A 17,004-nucleotide genomic window follows, 5' to 3' on the forward strand; every position below is an offset into this window, starting at 1 on the left:
TGGGGTACCAGCGTACTCAGGACAAACTGGGCAACAACTATTGGGGTCCAATTTCTCCTGTTACCCTTGCAAAAATTAAAAATTACTTGCTAAAACATAATTTTTGAGGAAAGAACAATTCTTTTTTATTTTCACGGCTCTGCGTTATAAACTTCTGTGAAGCACTTGGGGGTTGAAAGTGCTCACCACACATCTAGATAAGTTCCTTGGGGGTCTAGTTTCCAAAATGGGGTCACTTGTGTGGTGTTTCTACTGATTAGGCACATCAGGGGCTCTGCAAATGCAACGTGACGCCCGCAGACCATTCCATCAAAGTCTGCATTTCAAAACGTCACTACTTCCCTTCCGAGCCCCAGCATGTGCCCAAACAGTGGTTTACTCCCACATATGGGGTATCAGCATACTCAGGAGAAACTGGACAACAACTTTTGGGGTCCAATTTCTCCTGTTATCCTTGGGAAAATAAAAAATTGTGGGCTAAAAAATCATTTTTGAGAAAAGAAAAATTATTTTTTATTTTCATGGCTCTGCGTTATAAACTTCTGTGAAGCACTTGGGGGCTTTAAGTGCTCACCACACATCTAGATTAGTTCCTTGGGAGGTCTAGTTTCCAAAATGGGGTCACTTGTGGGGGAGCTCCAGTGTTTAGGCACACAGGGGCTCTCCAAACGCGACATGGTGTCCGCTAATGATTGGAGCTAATTTTCCATTCAAAAAGCCAAATGGCGTGCCTTCCCTTCCGAGCCCTGCCATGCGCCAAAACAGTGGTTTACCCCCACATATGGGGTATCATCGTACTCAGGACAAACTGGACAACAAAATTTGGGGTCCAATTTCTCCTATTACCCTTGGGAAAATAAAAAATTCCAGGCTAAAAATCATTTTTGAGGAAAGAAAAATTATTTTTTATTTTCACGGCTCTGCGTTATAAACTTCTGTGAAGCACCTGGGGGTTTTAAGTGCTCACTATGCATCTAGATAAGTTCCTTGGGGGGTCTAGTTTCCAAAATTGGGTCAATTGTAGGGGAGCTCCAATGTTTAGGCACACAGGGGCTCTCCAAACGCGACATGGTGTCCGCTAACGATTGGAGCTAATTTTCCATTCAAAAAGTCAAATGGCGCGCCTTCCCTTCCGAGCCTTGCCGTGCACCCAAACAGTGGTTTACCCCCACATAAGAGGTATCGGCGTACTCAGGAGAAATTGCCCAACAAATTTTAGGATCCATTTTATCCTGTTGCCCATGTGAAAATGAAAAAATTGAGGCTAAAAGAAATTTTGTGTGACAAAAAAGTACTTTTTCATTTTTACGGATCAATTTGTGAAGCACCTGAGGGTTTAAAGTGCTTACTATGCTTCTAGATAAGTTCCTTGGGGGGGTCTAGTTTCCAAAATGGGGTCACTTGTGGGGGAGCTCTAATGTTTAGGCACACAGGGGCTCTCCAAACGCGACATGGGGTCCGCTAAAGATTGGAGCCAATTTTTCATTCAAAAAGTCAAATGGCGCTCCTTCCCTTCTGAGCCCTGCCGTGCGCCCAAACAGTGGTTTACCCGCACATATGACGTATCAGCGTACTCAGGACAAATTGGACAACAACGTTCGTGGTCCAGTTTCTCCTTTTACCCTTTGGAAAATAAAAAAATTGTTGCTAAAAGATCATTTTTGTGACTAAAAAGTTAAATGTTCATTTTTTACTTCCATGTTGCTTCTGCTGCTGTGAAACACCTGAAGGGTTAATAAACTTCTTGAATGTGGTTTTGAGCACCTTGAGGGGTGCAGTTTTTAGAATGGTGTCACTTTTGGGTATTTTCAGCCATATAGAACCCTCAAACTGACTTCAAATGTGAGGTGGTCCCTAAAAAAAAATGGTTTTGTAAATTTTGTTGTAAAAATGAGAAATCACTGGTCAAATTTTAACCCTTATAACTTCCTAGCAAAAAAAAATTTGTTTCCAAAATTGTGCTGATGTAAAGTAGACATGTGTGAAATGTTATTTATTAACTATTTTGTGTCACATAACTCTCTGGTTTAACAGAATAAAAATTGAAAATGTGAAAATTGCGAAATTTTCAAACTTTTCGGCAAATTTCCTTTTTTTTTCACAAATAAACTCAGAAATTATCGACCTAAATTTACCACTAACATGAAGCCAAATATGCCACGAAAAAACAATCTCAGAATCGCTAGGATCCATTGAAGCGTTCCTGAGTTATTACCTCATAAAGGGACACTGGTCAGAATTGCAAAAAACGGCCAGGTCATTAAGGCCAAAATAGGCTGGGTCATGAAGGGGTTAATATTTATCCTCCATATCCAACTCCATCCATATCGATCACCCTCATCCATCCTCTATCTCCATCCATATCTATCTTCCATACCCTTTATCCATCCTCCATCGTAATCCATATCCATCCCCAACTGCCATCCATATCCATCCTCCACATGTATATTTAGCCTGCATTTCCATACTCCATCCATTTCTAAACCCACCCATATATATCCTTCATCTTTATCCATACCCAACTCCCTCATCCATCTTTCATCCCCATTCCTATCAATCTTCCATCTCCTTCATCGATCCCCCATATCTGTCCTCATCCATATCCATCCCCATCCATACTCCATATCCACCCATATTTATGCTTCATATCTATCCTCCAACTATATCCATCCCCATTAAAATCCATCCTCCTTTTCCCTCATCATCCTCCATCCATATTCATCCCCCCATATCCATCTGACATATATTGACCCATATCCATCCATATTTATCTTTCATATCCATCCTCCTTGCCCCTTTTCTATCCTTCATCCTCATCCATATCCATCCCCAGTCCCTCACATCCATCCACCCTGCATCATGATACATAATTTTTCTATAAAAACAAAAATTTCAACTTTCCACTCCATACTACATATAGCAGCAGGATGAGAAATGCACTGATGTCTTCAATCTGTTGGTGAAGATATTTGAGAAGACCATGGGTGTTTACTGCAGCGCCCCAGAGTCCTGGCCGTTGCAGTAATGTCGCTCTGCCACTAAGGGGAGTGATGTTACGTCTGACTGCACTAAAGGAGTTCACCTGACCAGGTAACACTCACATTACACTTCACACTCCGGCCACCAGGGGGAGTGGTTCTATCTAGTAGGCCACTCCTCACACTCTGGTAAAACTGGGGGTTGGACAGGAAGAAAGAGAGAAGTGACTGGGAAAAGCTAGTGAGAGGACCTGTCAGGGATGGGATCCTGGCAGACTCCTAAGAGACCAACGCCACAAGTGAGCAACGGGAATACAGCAAAGAGGCAATAGGACCAGAAGGAGTTGTGCTGAAAGATCGAGGCAACATCCTTCTGAGGCGCAAACAGTCGGTGGCCGGAACGCCGAGAAAGTAAGAGACTTTAAGCATTACTTCAAACCACGGCAGGACAGCCAATTATAGGTTGGCTGTCTCACTAAAACACCTAAGCAGACAACGGAGGCAGCTGTGGGAGAGGGGCGACTCTAGAGTCCCGGAAGAACTCCAGGCCTACCCCGTCATACGGGTGCGTCCTGCCATATCATCTGGGGGACGGAGAGAGAACGAATATCAGTAGGCAGACAGAATCAGTTGTGAGGACTATCCCGGGTGCTCAGCAGGGAAGGACTACAACACATAGGCGCTAGCAGATAGACGCTGATTCTCACCTGTCAAGGGAACTCCTAATGTGCTTTTGGACCGGCCGGTCTCAGACAGCACGGTTAACAGTGCTCCGGATTGGCTAACTCGAAGCCTTCAGTAAAGAGGTAAAGAGACTGCAACCTGGTGTTCTCGTTATTTACTGCGACCTGCACCGCACCACCATAACATCATCACCATCCACACCTTTCATTGGGCGCCCCTCAGCAGGGTCACGGACCGGGTCTAGCCACCGTGACAACCCCAGAGCAGAGACTCAGAGGCCCGGTACCGGGTACCCCTCGGCCCTGCGGTAGTGGGGGCGCTGCAACTTGGCGTCACGAACAGGATCTACTTAAGCCTGAAGAATCAGGTCATGTGTGCCTTGGAACTGTGATTTAATGTGCTTGGACTGTGACTTATTGCAAGGACTGTGCATTGTTATTGCGCCTAGAGTTCCCGCCACAATTCGCCATCGCCACGCACGGAGGGAGGAGCCTTAGCTTCGTGGGCGGAACCGGCCAAAAAGAAGCGCGGAACGAGGAAACGCAGTAAGGTGCCAACCCCGGAAGAGGAACTCCGACCTCCAGCAGGTTAGTGGGAGGAAGGAACAGCCATGTCTGAGTCAGGGGAAGCGGAGGCGGCGGTCGCAGCCGTGAATGCAGAGGCAGCTCCGGTCCCCTTAGCGGATGTAGCCGCGGCCCTAATACTACCACCGGTGGCCGCAGAGCCTGCTGCCCCCATCAACCAGTCGGACACTGCCGCTACCACAAAGGCCATAATGCCCTTCTCTATGCCATACCTGCCCGGAGCGGCCTGGCTCCCGCGATACTCCGGGGAGTCGCACACATTAACTGATTTTAAAGAAGGAATCTGCAGCCTGCTCAAGTTCTATCCCCTGACGGAGCCACAGAAGGTTCATATGATAATCGGCCAACTCTTCGGGGCGGCTTTGAGGGAAGTGAAGTCCTGGCCCGCCGCGGATAAGGGAACTGCGCAACAGGTTTTTGCAAAGCTTAAAGCCACCTTTGATACCCGCACTGCTACAGAAATTAAACTGACTTTCTATGGATGCAAACAGAGACCGCAGGATAGCTTACGGGACTATGCCCTTAATGTCCAGGAGGCGCTGCGGGCCATTAAGCAGAGTGACCCCGACAGCATGCAGGATGAGGATAAACTCCTGAAGGAGCGGTTCATTGAGGGGCTCCTGTGCAGTCACCAACGGGGCCAATTGCACTTCTTGGCCATGCAAAATCCAGACTTGACTTTTGCGCAATTCAAGGATAAAGCTATCCAGGCGTTGCAGGAGCGACAGCCCAGCCGTGCAGTGCCTCCCAGGCGTCCCGCTCTCACATACCACCAGGAGGTGGCGTCAGATGCCCCAGTCGCCGCCGAGGCCGATGCCCAGAGCCTAGAGGACGACTCCCCTGCAGGACTCCGCCTCCAGATGCAGGAGCTGACCAAGAGCGTTGCTGCCCTGGCCCAGACGGTGCAGTCCCTACAGGAGGCCCCCAAGGAGAAGATCCAGCTGGCCTCCAGACCAGAGGATGTCCCTTGGATGCGACAGAGGAGGACTCCGCCGAACAGAGGCCGGGACGGCGATCGCTTCCATCGGGACGGACGACCCATCTGCCGCCGCTGTCATCAGGTGGGCCACCTTCCAAGGTACTGTCCTTTAAACGAGCAACACCTGGGGCAAAGGGCCAACCCCCAGGAGTAGGACGATCAGGCCCGCAACATTGGAGAGCCAAATACATTGGAGGGCGACCAGTTCTTCCTGTAGTGGTTGACGGTATCCCCATGAACGCTTTGCTGGACACCGGTTCTCAGGTGACGACTATGCCTTACGTGCTTTATAAACGGTATTGGGAGGACACCGATATTACTCGTGGCCCCGATGACGATTTCACCATAATAGCCAGTAATGGTCAGCCATTGCCACAAGTGGGGTATAAAGAGGTCACCATCAAGGTGGGGCGGGTGGAATTGAAAGCCCAAGGGATTGTAATTGTTGATATTGACCGCCGAGAATGTAATCCCATGATGACTATCGGTACTAATGTTATAGAAAATTGTCTTGCAGAAGTTATTGTTTTGTTGCAACAGGTAGCAGAAACCGCTGGCCACAGTGAACAACGCGCCCTGCAAAAAGAAATCAGAGCTCTGATGCAGAGACAGCAGGTAGAGCTGACTGGTGGTGAGATTGGTCGTGTCACTGTGAGTGATTCAAACCCCATCGCGATACCCCCCAGGAGTGAGATGTTAATATGGTGTCGGGCAGCCATAGGCCTCAGGGGTAAGGACTACCAGGCCTTGGTAGAACCCGTATACTCAGACAATAGGCCTACTATCCTGACAGCCCGGGGGGTGGTCGACGTCCGCCAAGGGAGGGTGCCCGTACGTGTCCTCAATTGTGGGGAGGAAGAGGTTCACCTCACCAAGTATGCCACGCTCGCCAAACTGTTCGTTGTCAATAATAGTGTGATACAGACACCTGAACCCTTGGTCCCGTCAAACGTGGCGGAGGACAACGGTTCTGCAGGGCACTCGAAAGATTGGTGTCAGGAATTGCATGTGGGCACTGACTCCACCCCAGCCCATCAGAAACAGGGGGCCTACAGGGTGGTTCACGAGTACGAGCAGGTATTCAGCAAACACCCCTTAGATTTTGGACAGGTGAAAGGGATCCAACATCACATCCCCACGGGAGATCACCGGCCCATAAAAGAGAGATACCGCCCTGTACCCCCAGCTCATTACCAGTGTGCCAAGGACATGTTGCGAGAAATGAAGGAGGCTGGGGTGGTGAGAGACAGTTGTAGCCCCTGGGCAGCTCCATTAGTCCTTGTTAAAAAGAAAGATGGCACAATGAGGATGTGCGTTGATTACAGGCAGTTGAATCGCATTACACATAAGGATGCATACCCACTGCCCAGGATAGAGGAGTCTCTGGCTGCCTTAAAATCTGCTAACTACTTCTCTACCTTAGATCTCACCAGTGGGTACTGGCAGGTTCCCGTGGCGGACAAAGAGAAGACGGCCTTCACGACACCGATGGGTCTCTGCGAATTCAACTACATACCCTTCGGATTGTGCAATGCCCCAGGGACGTTCCAGAGGATGATGGAGTGCTGTCTGGGGCACAAGAACTTTGAAACCGTACTGCTGTATTTGGATGATGTCATTGTCTTCTCTAAAGGTACCTTCACACGAAACGACTTTACAACGAGAACGACAACGATCCGATCGCTGCAGCGTCGCTGTTTACATCGCTGTAGAGATGTCAAACACAGCAGCTCCAGAACGACGCAGGAGCGATCCTGTGACGTAACGGTGATGCACTTATCGTTCTCACAGGTTGTTAGCTCCATGTTTAACATTGCTGGCATCGTTGCTTTTGCTGTCAAACACGACGATACACGCCGATCTGACGACCAAAGAAAGTTCTGAACTTTAATCAACGACCAGCGATATCACAGCAGGATCCAGATCGCTGCTGCGTGTCAAACACAACGATATCGCTATCAGGACGCTGCAACGTCACGGATCGTTGTCGTTCTCGTTGTAAAGTCGTTTCGTGTGAAGGTACCTTTAGACCTACGAAGACCATCTGAAGCACCTGGCTGAGGTGTTTGAAGCCCTGTCCAACTTTGGCTTAAAGGTGAAACCGTCCAAATGTCATCTGCTGAAACCAAAAGTGCAGTACCTGGGCCATGTGGTGAGTGCCGAAGGAGTGGCCCCAGACCCCGACAAGGTCACGGTGATCCAGGACTGGCCAAAGCCCAGCAACCTCCACGAAGTCCGGCAGTTCCTCGGGCTGGTAGGCTATTACCGGAGGTTCATTAAGGACTTCGCCAAGAAGGCCGCGCCCTTGCAAAACCTGTTGGTGGGCCAATCAAAGATGACCAAGGGGAGGAACACCCCATTTGATTGGAACGAGGGGCTGGAGGGATCCTTCACTTGCTTAAAGTCGGCACTGACGGGAGAAGAGGTACTGGCCTACCCCGAATACGACCAACCGTTTGTGCTGTACACGGTTGCCAGCAATGTAGGATTGGGAGCCGTGCTGTCCCAGGTCCAGAAAGGCAAGGAGAGGGTAATCGCTTACGCCAGCAGGAAACTTCGTCCCACGGAAAGGAACCCTGACAACTACAGTTCCTTTAAGCTGGAATTCCTTGCCATCGTCTGGGCAGTGACAGAGAGGTTCAAACACTACCTGGCCTCAGCGAAATTCACCGTCTTCACGGATAACAATCCGCTAACGCATCTGGATACCGCCAAACTTGGGGCCTTGGAACAGCGGTGGATGGCCCGGCTGTCCAACTACGACTTCACCATCAAGTACCGGGCAGGACGCAAGAATGCAAATGCCGATGCCTTGTCTCGAATGCCCAATTTGCCAGAAACGGGGGAAGACCCGGAGGCACTTGAAGAGGTGGAGCTGCCTGCATTCCATCGCCCCAAAGCCACTCAGAACTCCCATCATGTGAAGAACAGACACAAGAACCAACCGGATGCCACGCTGAATCCCCTGCCCCATCACGGATGGGTGGAAACCCAGGATGGTGACCCTGCGGTCCGTCGGGTGAAGGAGCTCTTGACGCAGGCAGGGTTGCATCCCGGCCCAGATGATCTACAGGAGACCCAACAGCTGTGGAAGGGGAGAAGCAAACTGTTTATCCATGATGGCAAGCTGTGCCGGAGAAGCATCGACCCACGTACTCACGAATTGGTATGGCAGATAGTAGTGCCAAGGCGAGATGCGCCCATGGTTCTAGGAGCCTACCACGATGGAGCCGGACACTTCGGGTGGAAGAAGCTGGAGAGGCTACTCCGAGGGAGGTTCTATTGGATTGGCATGAAGAGAGCCATTGAGAAGTGGTGTCGAGAGTGCGGTCCATGTAGCCTATGCAGGAGGGACGGTGGCAGCCAACGGGCTCCCTTGCAGCCTATCATCACCAGGCGGCCGCTCGAACTGGTCGCGCTGGACCATGTGAAGCTGACACCTAGCCGGTCAGGCTATGTCTACACTCTTACCATTGTGGATCACTACTCCAGATTTTTGGTGGTTGTCCCTGTCAAGGATCTAACGGCCAGGACGGCCGCCAAGGCTTTCCAGCAGTACTTTTGTAGGCCCCATGGCTACCCGGAGAAGGTACTGACCGATCAGGGACCAGCATTCGAAGCGGAGGTGTTCCAAGAGTTCTGCCAACTGTACGGGTGTAAGAAGATCAGAACCACACCATACCATCCCCAAACAAATGGGATGTGCGAAAAGATGAACCAGGTGGTGATCGACTTACTAAAGACCTTGCCCGTAGAGGAACGGAGCCTGTGGCCAACGAAGTTGCCTGACTTGGTGGACATATATAATCACATCCCAGTAAATTCCACCAACTGCACTCCAGCATACCTAATGCGAGGAAGGTCTAGCAAGTTACCCGTTGATCTGGACATGGGGGTCCTAACCCCCGAGGACACACCGCCAGATGTCGATTGGGATACCGAGAGGCGGCAAAGGTACCGCAAGGTACAAGAATGCATGGAAAGAAGCCTTGCTCAGGCCAGGCAAAAAACAGGAATGGGACTACAACCAGCATGCCCCTGCAATTCCTTTGCCACCTGGTGAGCACGTACTCAAACGAAAGAGGAGGCTACACAAACTCGACGACCAATGGGAAGCAGAACCGTATACCGTCCTGCCATCCGATTTTGACAACACGAAGGTTTGCCTCATCAGCAAGGATGGAGGGGAGACCTCGACGGTGATATCCAGGGACCACCTTAAAGCCTGCCCTGATAAGCTGAGAGCGAGGGAAACGGATCCAGGAACCTCCCCACCTGTGGAAAAGGAGAAGATGATCTACACTGTCCTTGCTGACTTTCCCCAGTCCTGGACTCAGATAAATCAGGCCATCGTGGTACCTGTTCTAACGTTCCACCAGCCGAACCCACCAGAAACAATGGTGGTACCAGATCATCCGACCCCGCAGCCTCAACAAGCCCTACCTGAAGATGCTGTGCCGACCGTTGAAATGGCAAATCCTCCCTCTGCCATCGGCGAGCCTGCCGTACCCACTGTTGGTAGCAGCAGCCCTGAGAGCTCTAGCCTGCCAGTGCTACCCAGACTCACTAGAAGTGTAGCCAGAAGACAGTGCACTACACCAGCGGTAGCGAGCATAGCGGGCCCTGTTAGGTCAATAGCGACCACTGCGCTGCGAAGGTCCACACGCAGCACTCAGAATCAAACTCCCCTCCGCTACAAAACTTGGAGGTATTAATGAGGGCTGCTATTTAGTTGAAAATGTTTGTGTGCATATCTTCTGTTACAGGTCTTAAAAAAAAAATGGACAACGGAGTAATGGACAGTGAATTGCTCCAAAAACTTCTAAAAGGGGATCCCTTTGTTTACCCGGGGTCCCCGCTGTTTCAACCACTGAACTGAGAGTCATAAACTGTGCATGACCTAACTTTCGCAACGTTCAAGAAGTCCTCACCTCCCATAAAGGGAAGCACTGTTATGTTTAATTGTTTATGATATTGCAAATTGTTGTGTGTTTCCTGTTAACATGTATTGTTGTTCTTGTTTTCCCAGTCCGGGAGTACTGGATTTAGCCGGGGGGGGAGTGCAGCGCCCCAGAGTCCTGGTCGTTGCAGTAATGTCGCTCTGCCACTAAGGGGAGGGATGTTATGTCTGACTGCACTAAAGGAGTTCACCTGACCAGGTAACACTCACATTACACTTCACACTCCGGCCACCAGGGGAATGGTTCTATCTAGTAGGCCACTCCTCACACTCTGGTAAAACTGGGGGTTGGACAGGAAGAAAGAGAGAAGTGACTGGGAAGAGCTAGTGAGAGGACCTGTCAGGGATGGGATCCTGGCAGACTCCTAAGAGACCAACGCCACAAGTGAGCAACGGGAATACAGCAAAGAGGCAATAGGACCAGAAGGAGTTGTGCTGAAAGATCGAGGCAACATCCTTCTGAGGCGCAAACAGTCGGTGGCCGGAACACCGAGAAACTAAGAGACTTTAAGCATTACTTCAAACCACAGCAGGACAGCCAATTATAGGTTGGCTGTCTCACTAAAACACCTAAGCAGACAACGGAGGCAGCTGTGGGAGAGGGGCGACTCTAGAGTCCCGGAAGAACTCCAGGCCTACCCCGTCATACGGGTGCGTCCTGCCATATAATCTGGGGGACGGAGAGAGAACGAATATCAGTAGGCAGACAGAATCAGTTGTGAGGACTATCCCGGGTGCTCAGCAGGGAAGGACTACAACACATAGGCGCTAGCAGGTAGACGCTGATTCTCACCTGTCAAGGGAACTCCTAATGTGCTTTTGGACCGGCCGGTCTCAGACAGCACGGTTAACAGTGCTCCGGATTGGCTAACTCGAAGCCTTCAGTAAAGAGGTAAAGAGACTGCAACCTGGTGTTCTCGTTATTTACTGCGACCTGCACCGCACCACCATAACATCATCACCATCCACACCTTTCATTGGGCGCCCCTCAGCAGGGTCACGGACCGGGTCTAGCCACCGTGACAACCCCAGAGCAGAGACTCAGAGGCCCGGTACCGGGTACCCCTCGGCCCTGCGGTAGTGGGGGCGCTGCATTTACTAATCAGGCCTCATCTTCACTTTGAAAGAAAATGACTCCCAAAATACGATATCATTTTGGACATTATGGGAACCCCAAACTTATGGGAGGGGAAAGTATACATGTGGTGGGCCGAGGTGGAGATGAAACTAGATGAGGATGACCAAGGTGGATGGAGACAAGCATAGAAATTATGAAGACGTTATTGAGAAGTCTGGGGAGGTTGAAGAAACATAATTCATATGACCAGCAAGTGTGGAGTCCAACCTTCCAGGCTCTTATAGGTCAAAGAAGTCCATGACCTTTTATATTCTTCATAACAGTCACCATGAGGACCACGATTCACAACTAACACAAGTGCCCAAATAGATGCATGCTAAACCAACGAAAACTCATCCATTCATCAAGAGCTAGCCTGCAAAAAGAATCGATGTCAAGAGTCCACTCTGTAAAGAGGCCATATTGTTCCCATAGAGACAGTATCCCATATCCTAGACGTCTACTGTCCAGATTGAAGCACAAACCTTCTCGATGACAGAAAAAGATTTCTGATATTCAATAATCTTCTTACGAACGCCCCAGGCAATTCTGGCAGCGTCTTCTCCCGATGGCTGTATGAAGTCACCTGCCAGGTCCATGAGATCGATCCCTGCAGAAGAGAGAACGACATAAGGGGCATCCAAGGGGATATATACCACAGAAGCAAACTGGGGGTCCTTGGAGAAAAAAAACGGGGGCTTAGACTTGGTTGGTCGTATTATATTTGCTGACAAGGGAAGTGACAAAAAACCATATTACACTGCGATCACATGTCCATATGACATCAGACTGTAATGGATCAAGTAAAGAAGAAAAAAAAAAAGAACATGTACAAAAGAAGAAGGAAAAGATGCAAACTACCAAACCGAACCCAAAGCTTCCATCTTTAAACGGATTCATCAAATGCATCGGTTTAAAAGAGGAAACTTTTGGTTTCCGTGTTCTATCCATTTGCATCTGTTTATGTTCCGTTTTGATCAGATCAGATTTACTAGCTGAAAAAAAAACCAAACTGATCCGTTAACCCCTTCCCGATCGATTTGTTTTTGTTTTGTTTTTGTGCTTTTATTTTTTCTTCTCTGTCTTCAGTGTCACAAATTTATATACAAACAAGTGATTGGGGTTTTTTTTGCAAGACAAGTTGTACTTTTGAATAACTCCACTCACTTTGCCATATATTGGGAACCAAAAAAAAAAATCAAAGTGCAGTGAAACAGTGGAAAAAATGCAATTAAACTATTTTTTTCTTTTTTTTTTCTTTTTTTTTTTTTAAATGGTGGCAAAATGATTCTCCAGGTGAGTACCATTAGGGCAAAACAAAAATGCCAACTTTGTAGCACAGCCCCTGGAACGAATGCAAAAGGACATTCTACTAAAAATAAAGCTCATTCAACTGAATGGATCTTGTAAATGAGAACATTTGTTTTTGTATGACTCAAAAGAAAGAAAAAAAAAATCACAAAAATTGAAATACAAACACTAGTGTTAACAAAGACTTCAGAAAACGCCAAGATTTTGCAATCTGAGCTGCAAGACCACCAACGTGGCACTGTTTCTAGCCAATGCTATCAGTAAATCATGTTGCTTTTGCCAGAATACCCCTGATGAGCGGCCATGCTGGGACTGATGAACACAGCCAAGCCATCAATCCCGGAAAAGTGAATGGAGCGATGGCTGCACATGCGCAGTAACGTTTCATTCACATAGGAGACTTTGACATTTTCTTTTTTTCGATCGGTCGGATCCTTGTTACTTCTGACATCTGATAATGTTAGTTCTCTGATGTCAGAAGTATAAAATATCCGAGATCACTGGTAGATCCCACCGATCGTGAGAATAAGAGTGTCAAAGTCCCCTGTGTGAATGAAATGTTAGTGCGCATGCGCGACCACCGATCCATTCAGTTTTTTTGCAGTGATAGCGGCTCGGCTATCTCCATCAGTCCTAGCATGGCAGCCAGCCATGAACTGCGCAGGTGAATGGGATGGCACAAGATGGAAGATGGCACAAAATTATGGTCAGAAAGCCATCGATCGTGAAGTTATATATCGTAGGACTTACGACTCACCCCATATTGGGTGTAATGACGCACTGACCTGATGTGAACATTTTTCCCGAGCCAGAAATGACGACTGCCCGGCAATTAGAATCTTCTCCGAGAGCCTGAAAGCAAAGGACCATCTCCCTGTGGAGGGAAGTACAGAATATACAGTCCCATATCTGATGTCAGAGAGATTATTTCCAACATCTACCATCCGGGGAAACAAGGACCTAACAGACTGGATTGTTACCGGCTCGATCCTTTAACTACCCCAAGATAAGAGGAACCAAAATGGGTCTGGACGCCACACAAAGCGATATCATAGACATTTATTACAACTCCACAAAAGGAATGGGTCCTCCGAACCAGACTGTACCTCGATAGGCGGCCACCATCCAGGCGGGACTGGGAGGGTAGAAGTGGCCGCACACCTGGAGGCAGCAGCCGGACAAATCCTGCACTTATGCCATAGATGTCTGTTGTGTTAATGGGGGAAGATGTGATATCTAGTGTCTACAATATAATAATGAGAATATTAGACCTTCGCACCTCCAGAAAGCCTTGTTCATTGCATTCCTCTTCTCGGGGCGGTTTATCTCTACATGGTAGATGTGATCGGCAGGAGTGGTGACTTTCAGGGTCTCATAGCTGTAGGAGGATATCGTCGTGTCAGACGACATATTTTGGAGACGTAGGATCGCCTTGTAGATGTCTGAACATTAAACATACATCATTAGTATCATCCTCCCATCATCAGACTTAGTACCAGTGCTAGTCGGACATCTTAACGATGTAGAAAAAAGTGCAATGTTGCCCTATCATATAAACCAAATATTGTGCCAACCTGGCATCATTCATTACAACCCCAAAACGCTTCCTCTTCCAACATGCCATCACATAGAATTTTGTCACCTTCTCCCACAGAGATTGATACCTGCTTTGATATTAATGACTGATCCTTAGCACTCATACACATGGCTGTATTTTTGGTCCGAGTGAGATCCAACAAAACACTGTATCACACTGGGAACAATGTTAGTCTATGGTGCCGAACACGTCATATTTTGTCCTTGGACAGAACTGGTTCAATGGGGAGAAAAAAAATCACAACATGTCCGAATTTGATCCGATATTCGTATTGCATTCAAATCAATGAGTCCATGGAAAACATCGGACTGCACTCGGATTACATCTGAGTGCAGTCCTACTTTTATGGACCGACATTTTTTCTTCATCTTCTCCTCATCTGAAAGAATCAGGTCACACAATGCTCGAATTCTGATTAGAGTTTGATTTGCATAATCAACCAGATTCCTTTGGATGAAAAAAAAAATACACCTGCCCTTAGGTCATCAATATCAGGTAACCCGGCATCCACACAATCAGCAGCAGCGAGCAAAAGTACAGTGTTAAGCTTTGTAATGGCCGTTCTGAAAAACAGCCGATCGGTGGCAGTGCCGGGTGTTTTCTAAGTGCAAGTCTGCAACCCTTATACTCCAAACATGTCTGGCTAGAAACATGATGGCCTCATTTACTAATAGCGCAAACTGAAGGTCCGTTTACTTCACCTGATTTTGCAGCATTAAATGTCATATATTTGCACAGGACGATGCGCTGCCGAGGATGATGATCTTGTGTGCAGCATAAAAGATCATTTCACCTGACTAACGTACGTTAGGATTTGGCTCCGTGTGCTGGTTCTTATCGCGGACTGGTTCCAGAGTGGTCTTCTATTGCGTACACTACTCCGGTCCATAAAACCAGACAGAATACTGCATTGACCTTTTTTTTCCCATTGATCCGTGCAGGCATAGCACGTTAGCAGCGATTAGCCCTCACGCCAACTCTTGTATGATCGTTCTACATCTATGGCTCCTCTCTTGATTAGCCAGCCTGGCATGTCGTCATATGTGCATCGGAGACGTCTCGCCAGACTGGCTAATCAAACAAAGTATCGCGGATGCCGTCAGGCAAGAGGCGGTTCACTCACCTTCATCCGGCGGACACAGATCACTGACATGGTCGATGGACGGGGTCGTGTGAATCGATTCACGTTAACGTGTGTGCCCGCCAATAAAATTTAAACCTGTGACCTCCAATAGCAGCGCTCCAGGTGCTGCAAAACTAGGACCCCTCGGACGCCCGGTACTTCCAGGTGTTGTAGGTTAAGGCTGGCACTAAACACCGATTTTGGTCACGACACGGGTCATGCAGCCAAACAATGATCCATGCCCCTTCTACATTGTAGCATATTGCAGGGGAACGGGGGGGGGGATGCATTACAACCACGAAAAGGCAACTCGCAAAATGTCCAGCTGGTTCTTAAGTTTTGCAACTTGCCGCTTTGCAATGCAACCCCCTGTGACGTGGAAGCAGCAGAGTGCGATTTTTGGCTGCGTGATTGGTTTCGTAACCAAAGTCGCTGTGCAGCCCCAGTCATTCCCTGCAGAGCCACAGATAGGAGACCACCCAACAATTCTTTAACTTGCAATCCTAGCGAATTAATGGGGTTGTATACAGACAATGCATTTACCTGGGCAGCCGCCACTGGATCAAGAGTCACAGTGCAAAGTATCTGGAGTAAAGTTCAGCGCAGCAGGGGAGGAGGTAGAAACAAAGTCTGCAAATCCACAAGTCTGCTCCAGAGCCAGGCGTGGATACGTATGTGATCACACAAGGCTATGTTTGCATTGATTAGGATATTATACAAAAAAAGTTAATAATAACAAGTCTCGCACCGCTGCAGACAGTCACAACTCTCTCCCTTTAAGGCTACTTTCACACTAGCGTCGGGAACAACCCGTCGCTGCGCGTCGGGCCGACGTTCCCGACGCTAGTGTGGTCTCCGCCGCACAACGGGGGCAGCGGATGCATATTTCCCACGCATCCGCTGCCCCATTGTGATGTGCGGGGAAGTGCGGGGAGGTGGGGGCGGAGTTCCGACTGCGCATGCGCGGTCGGAAAAAGCGGACCGTCGGGAGCAAAAAACGTTACATGTAACGTTTTTTTCTCCCGACGGACCGCTACCATACGCCCAAACGCCGCCAAACGCATTCACCGTTTGGAAATGCGTCGCAAATGCGTCGCAAATGCGTCGCTAATGTTACTCTATGACGAAACAACGTATCCAGCAAAAACTTTTGCTGGATGCGGCGTTTCGCAAAAACGACGCATTTGCGACGTATTGCAGTTAACGCTAGTGTGAAACTAGCCTAAGAGTCTGAGTGACTACAATAAAATAGTTGAGTGCCAAGTTCTTTATTTTACTGCACATTGGTTTTGGTAACCTACTTGAGCACCTCACGGTAGTGCCACGCTATACTTCACATTGAGTGAACACAATGACTAAGGGTACCGTCTCACAGTGGCACTTTTGTCGCTACGACGGTACGATCTGTGACGTTCCAGCGATATCCATACAATATCGCTGTGTCTGACACGCAGCAGCGATCAGGGACCCTGCTGAGAATCGTACGTCGTAGCAGATCGTTTGGAACTTTCTTTCGTCGCTGGATCTCCCGCTGTCATCGTTGGATCGGTGTGTGTGACACCGATCCAACGATGCGTTCGCTTGTAACCAGGGTAAACATCGGGTTACTAAGCGCAGGGCCGCGCTTAGTAACCCGATGTTTACCCTGGTTACCGTCGTAAATGTAAAAAA

The 17,004-nt window shown here is 48.6% G+C and overlaps 1 protein-coding gene across 3 annotated transcripts in view; it reads right to left on the minus strand.

Moving 5' to 3' along the window:
* The window catches only part of LOC143805978 (delta(3,5)-Delta(2,4)-dienoyl-CoA isomerase, mitochondrial-like), a 35,483-nt gene extending 19,476 nt beyond the window's left edge, over positions 1 to 16,007 (minus strand). The window contains exons 1-4 of one of the 3 annotated variants that reach the window (XM_077285774.1): positions 15,877 to 16,007; positions 13,893 to 14,055; positions 13,399 to 13,487; positions 11,788 to 11,912 (exon numbers count right to left, since the gene is read on the minus strand). In XM_077285774.1, the coding sequence (XP_077141889.1) occupies positions 11,788 to 11,912; positions 13,399 to 13,487; positions 13,893 to 14,023 (345 nt within the window). In that variant the 5' untranslated portion in view covers positions 14,024 to 14,055; positions 15,877 to 16,007. Of the gene's footprint in view, positions 1 to 11,787; positions 11,913 to 13,398; positions 13,488 to 13,892; positions 14,056 to 14,911; positions 15,229 to 15,876 lie in introns of those variants that run through there. The other 2 variants (XM_077285772.1, XM_077285773.1) reach the window with 2 other exon arrangements.
* Between the last annotated feature and the right edge of the window lie 997 nt (positions 16,008 to 17,004).

The sequence above is a fragment of the Ranitomeya variabilis genome, chromosome 2 (assembly GCF_051348905.1).
Source record: "Ranitomeya variabilis isolate aRanVar5 chromosome 2, aRanVar5.hap1, whole genome shotgun sequence".
NCBI classification, from domain to species: Eukaryota; Metazoa; Chordata; class Amphibia; order Anura; family Dendrobatidae; genus Ranitomeya; species Ranitomeya variabilis.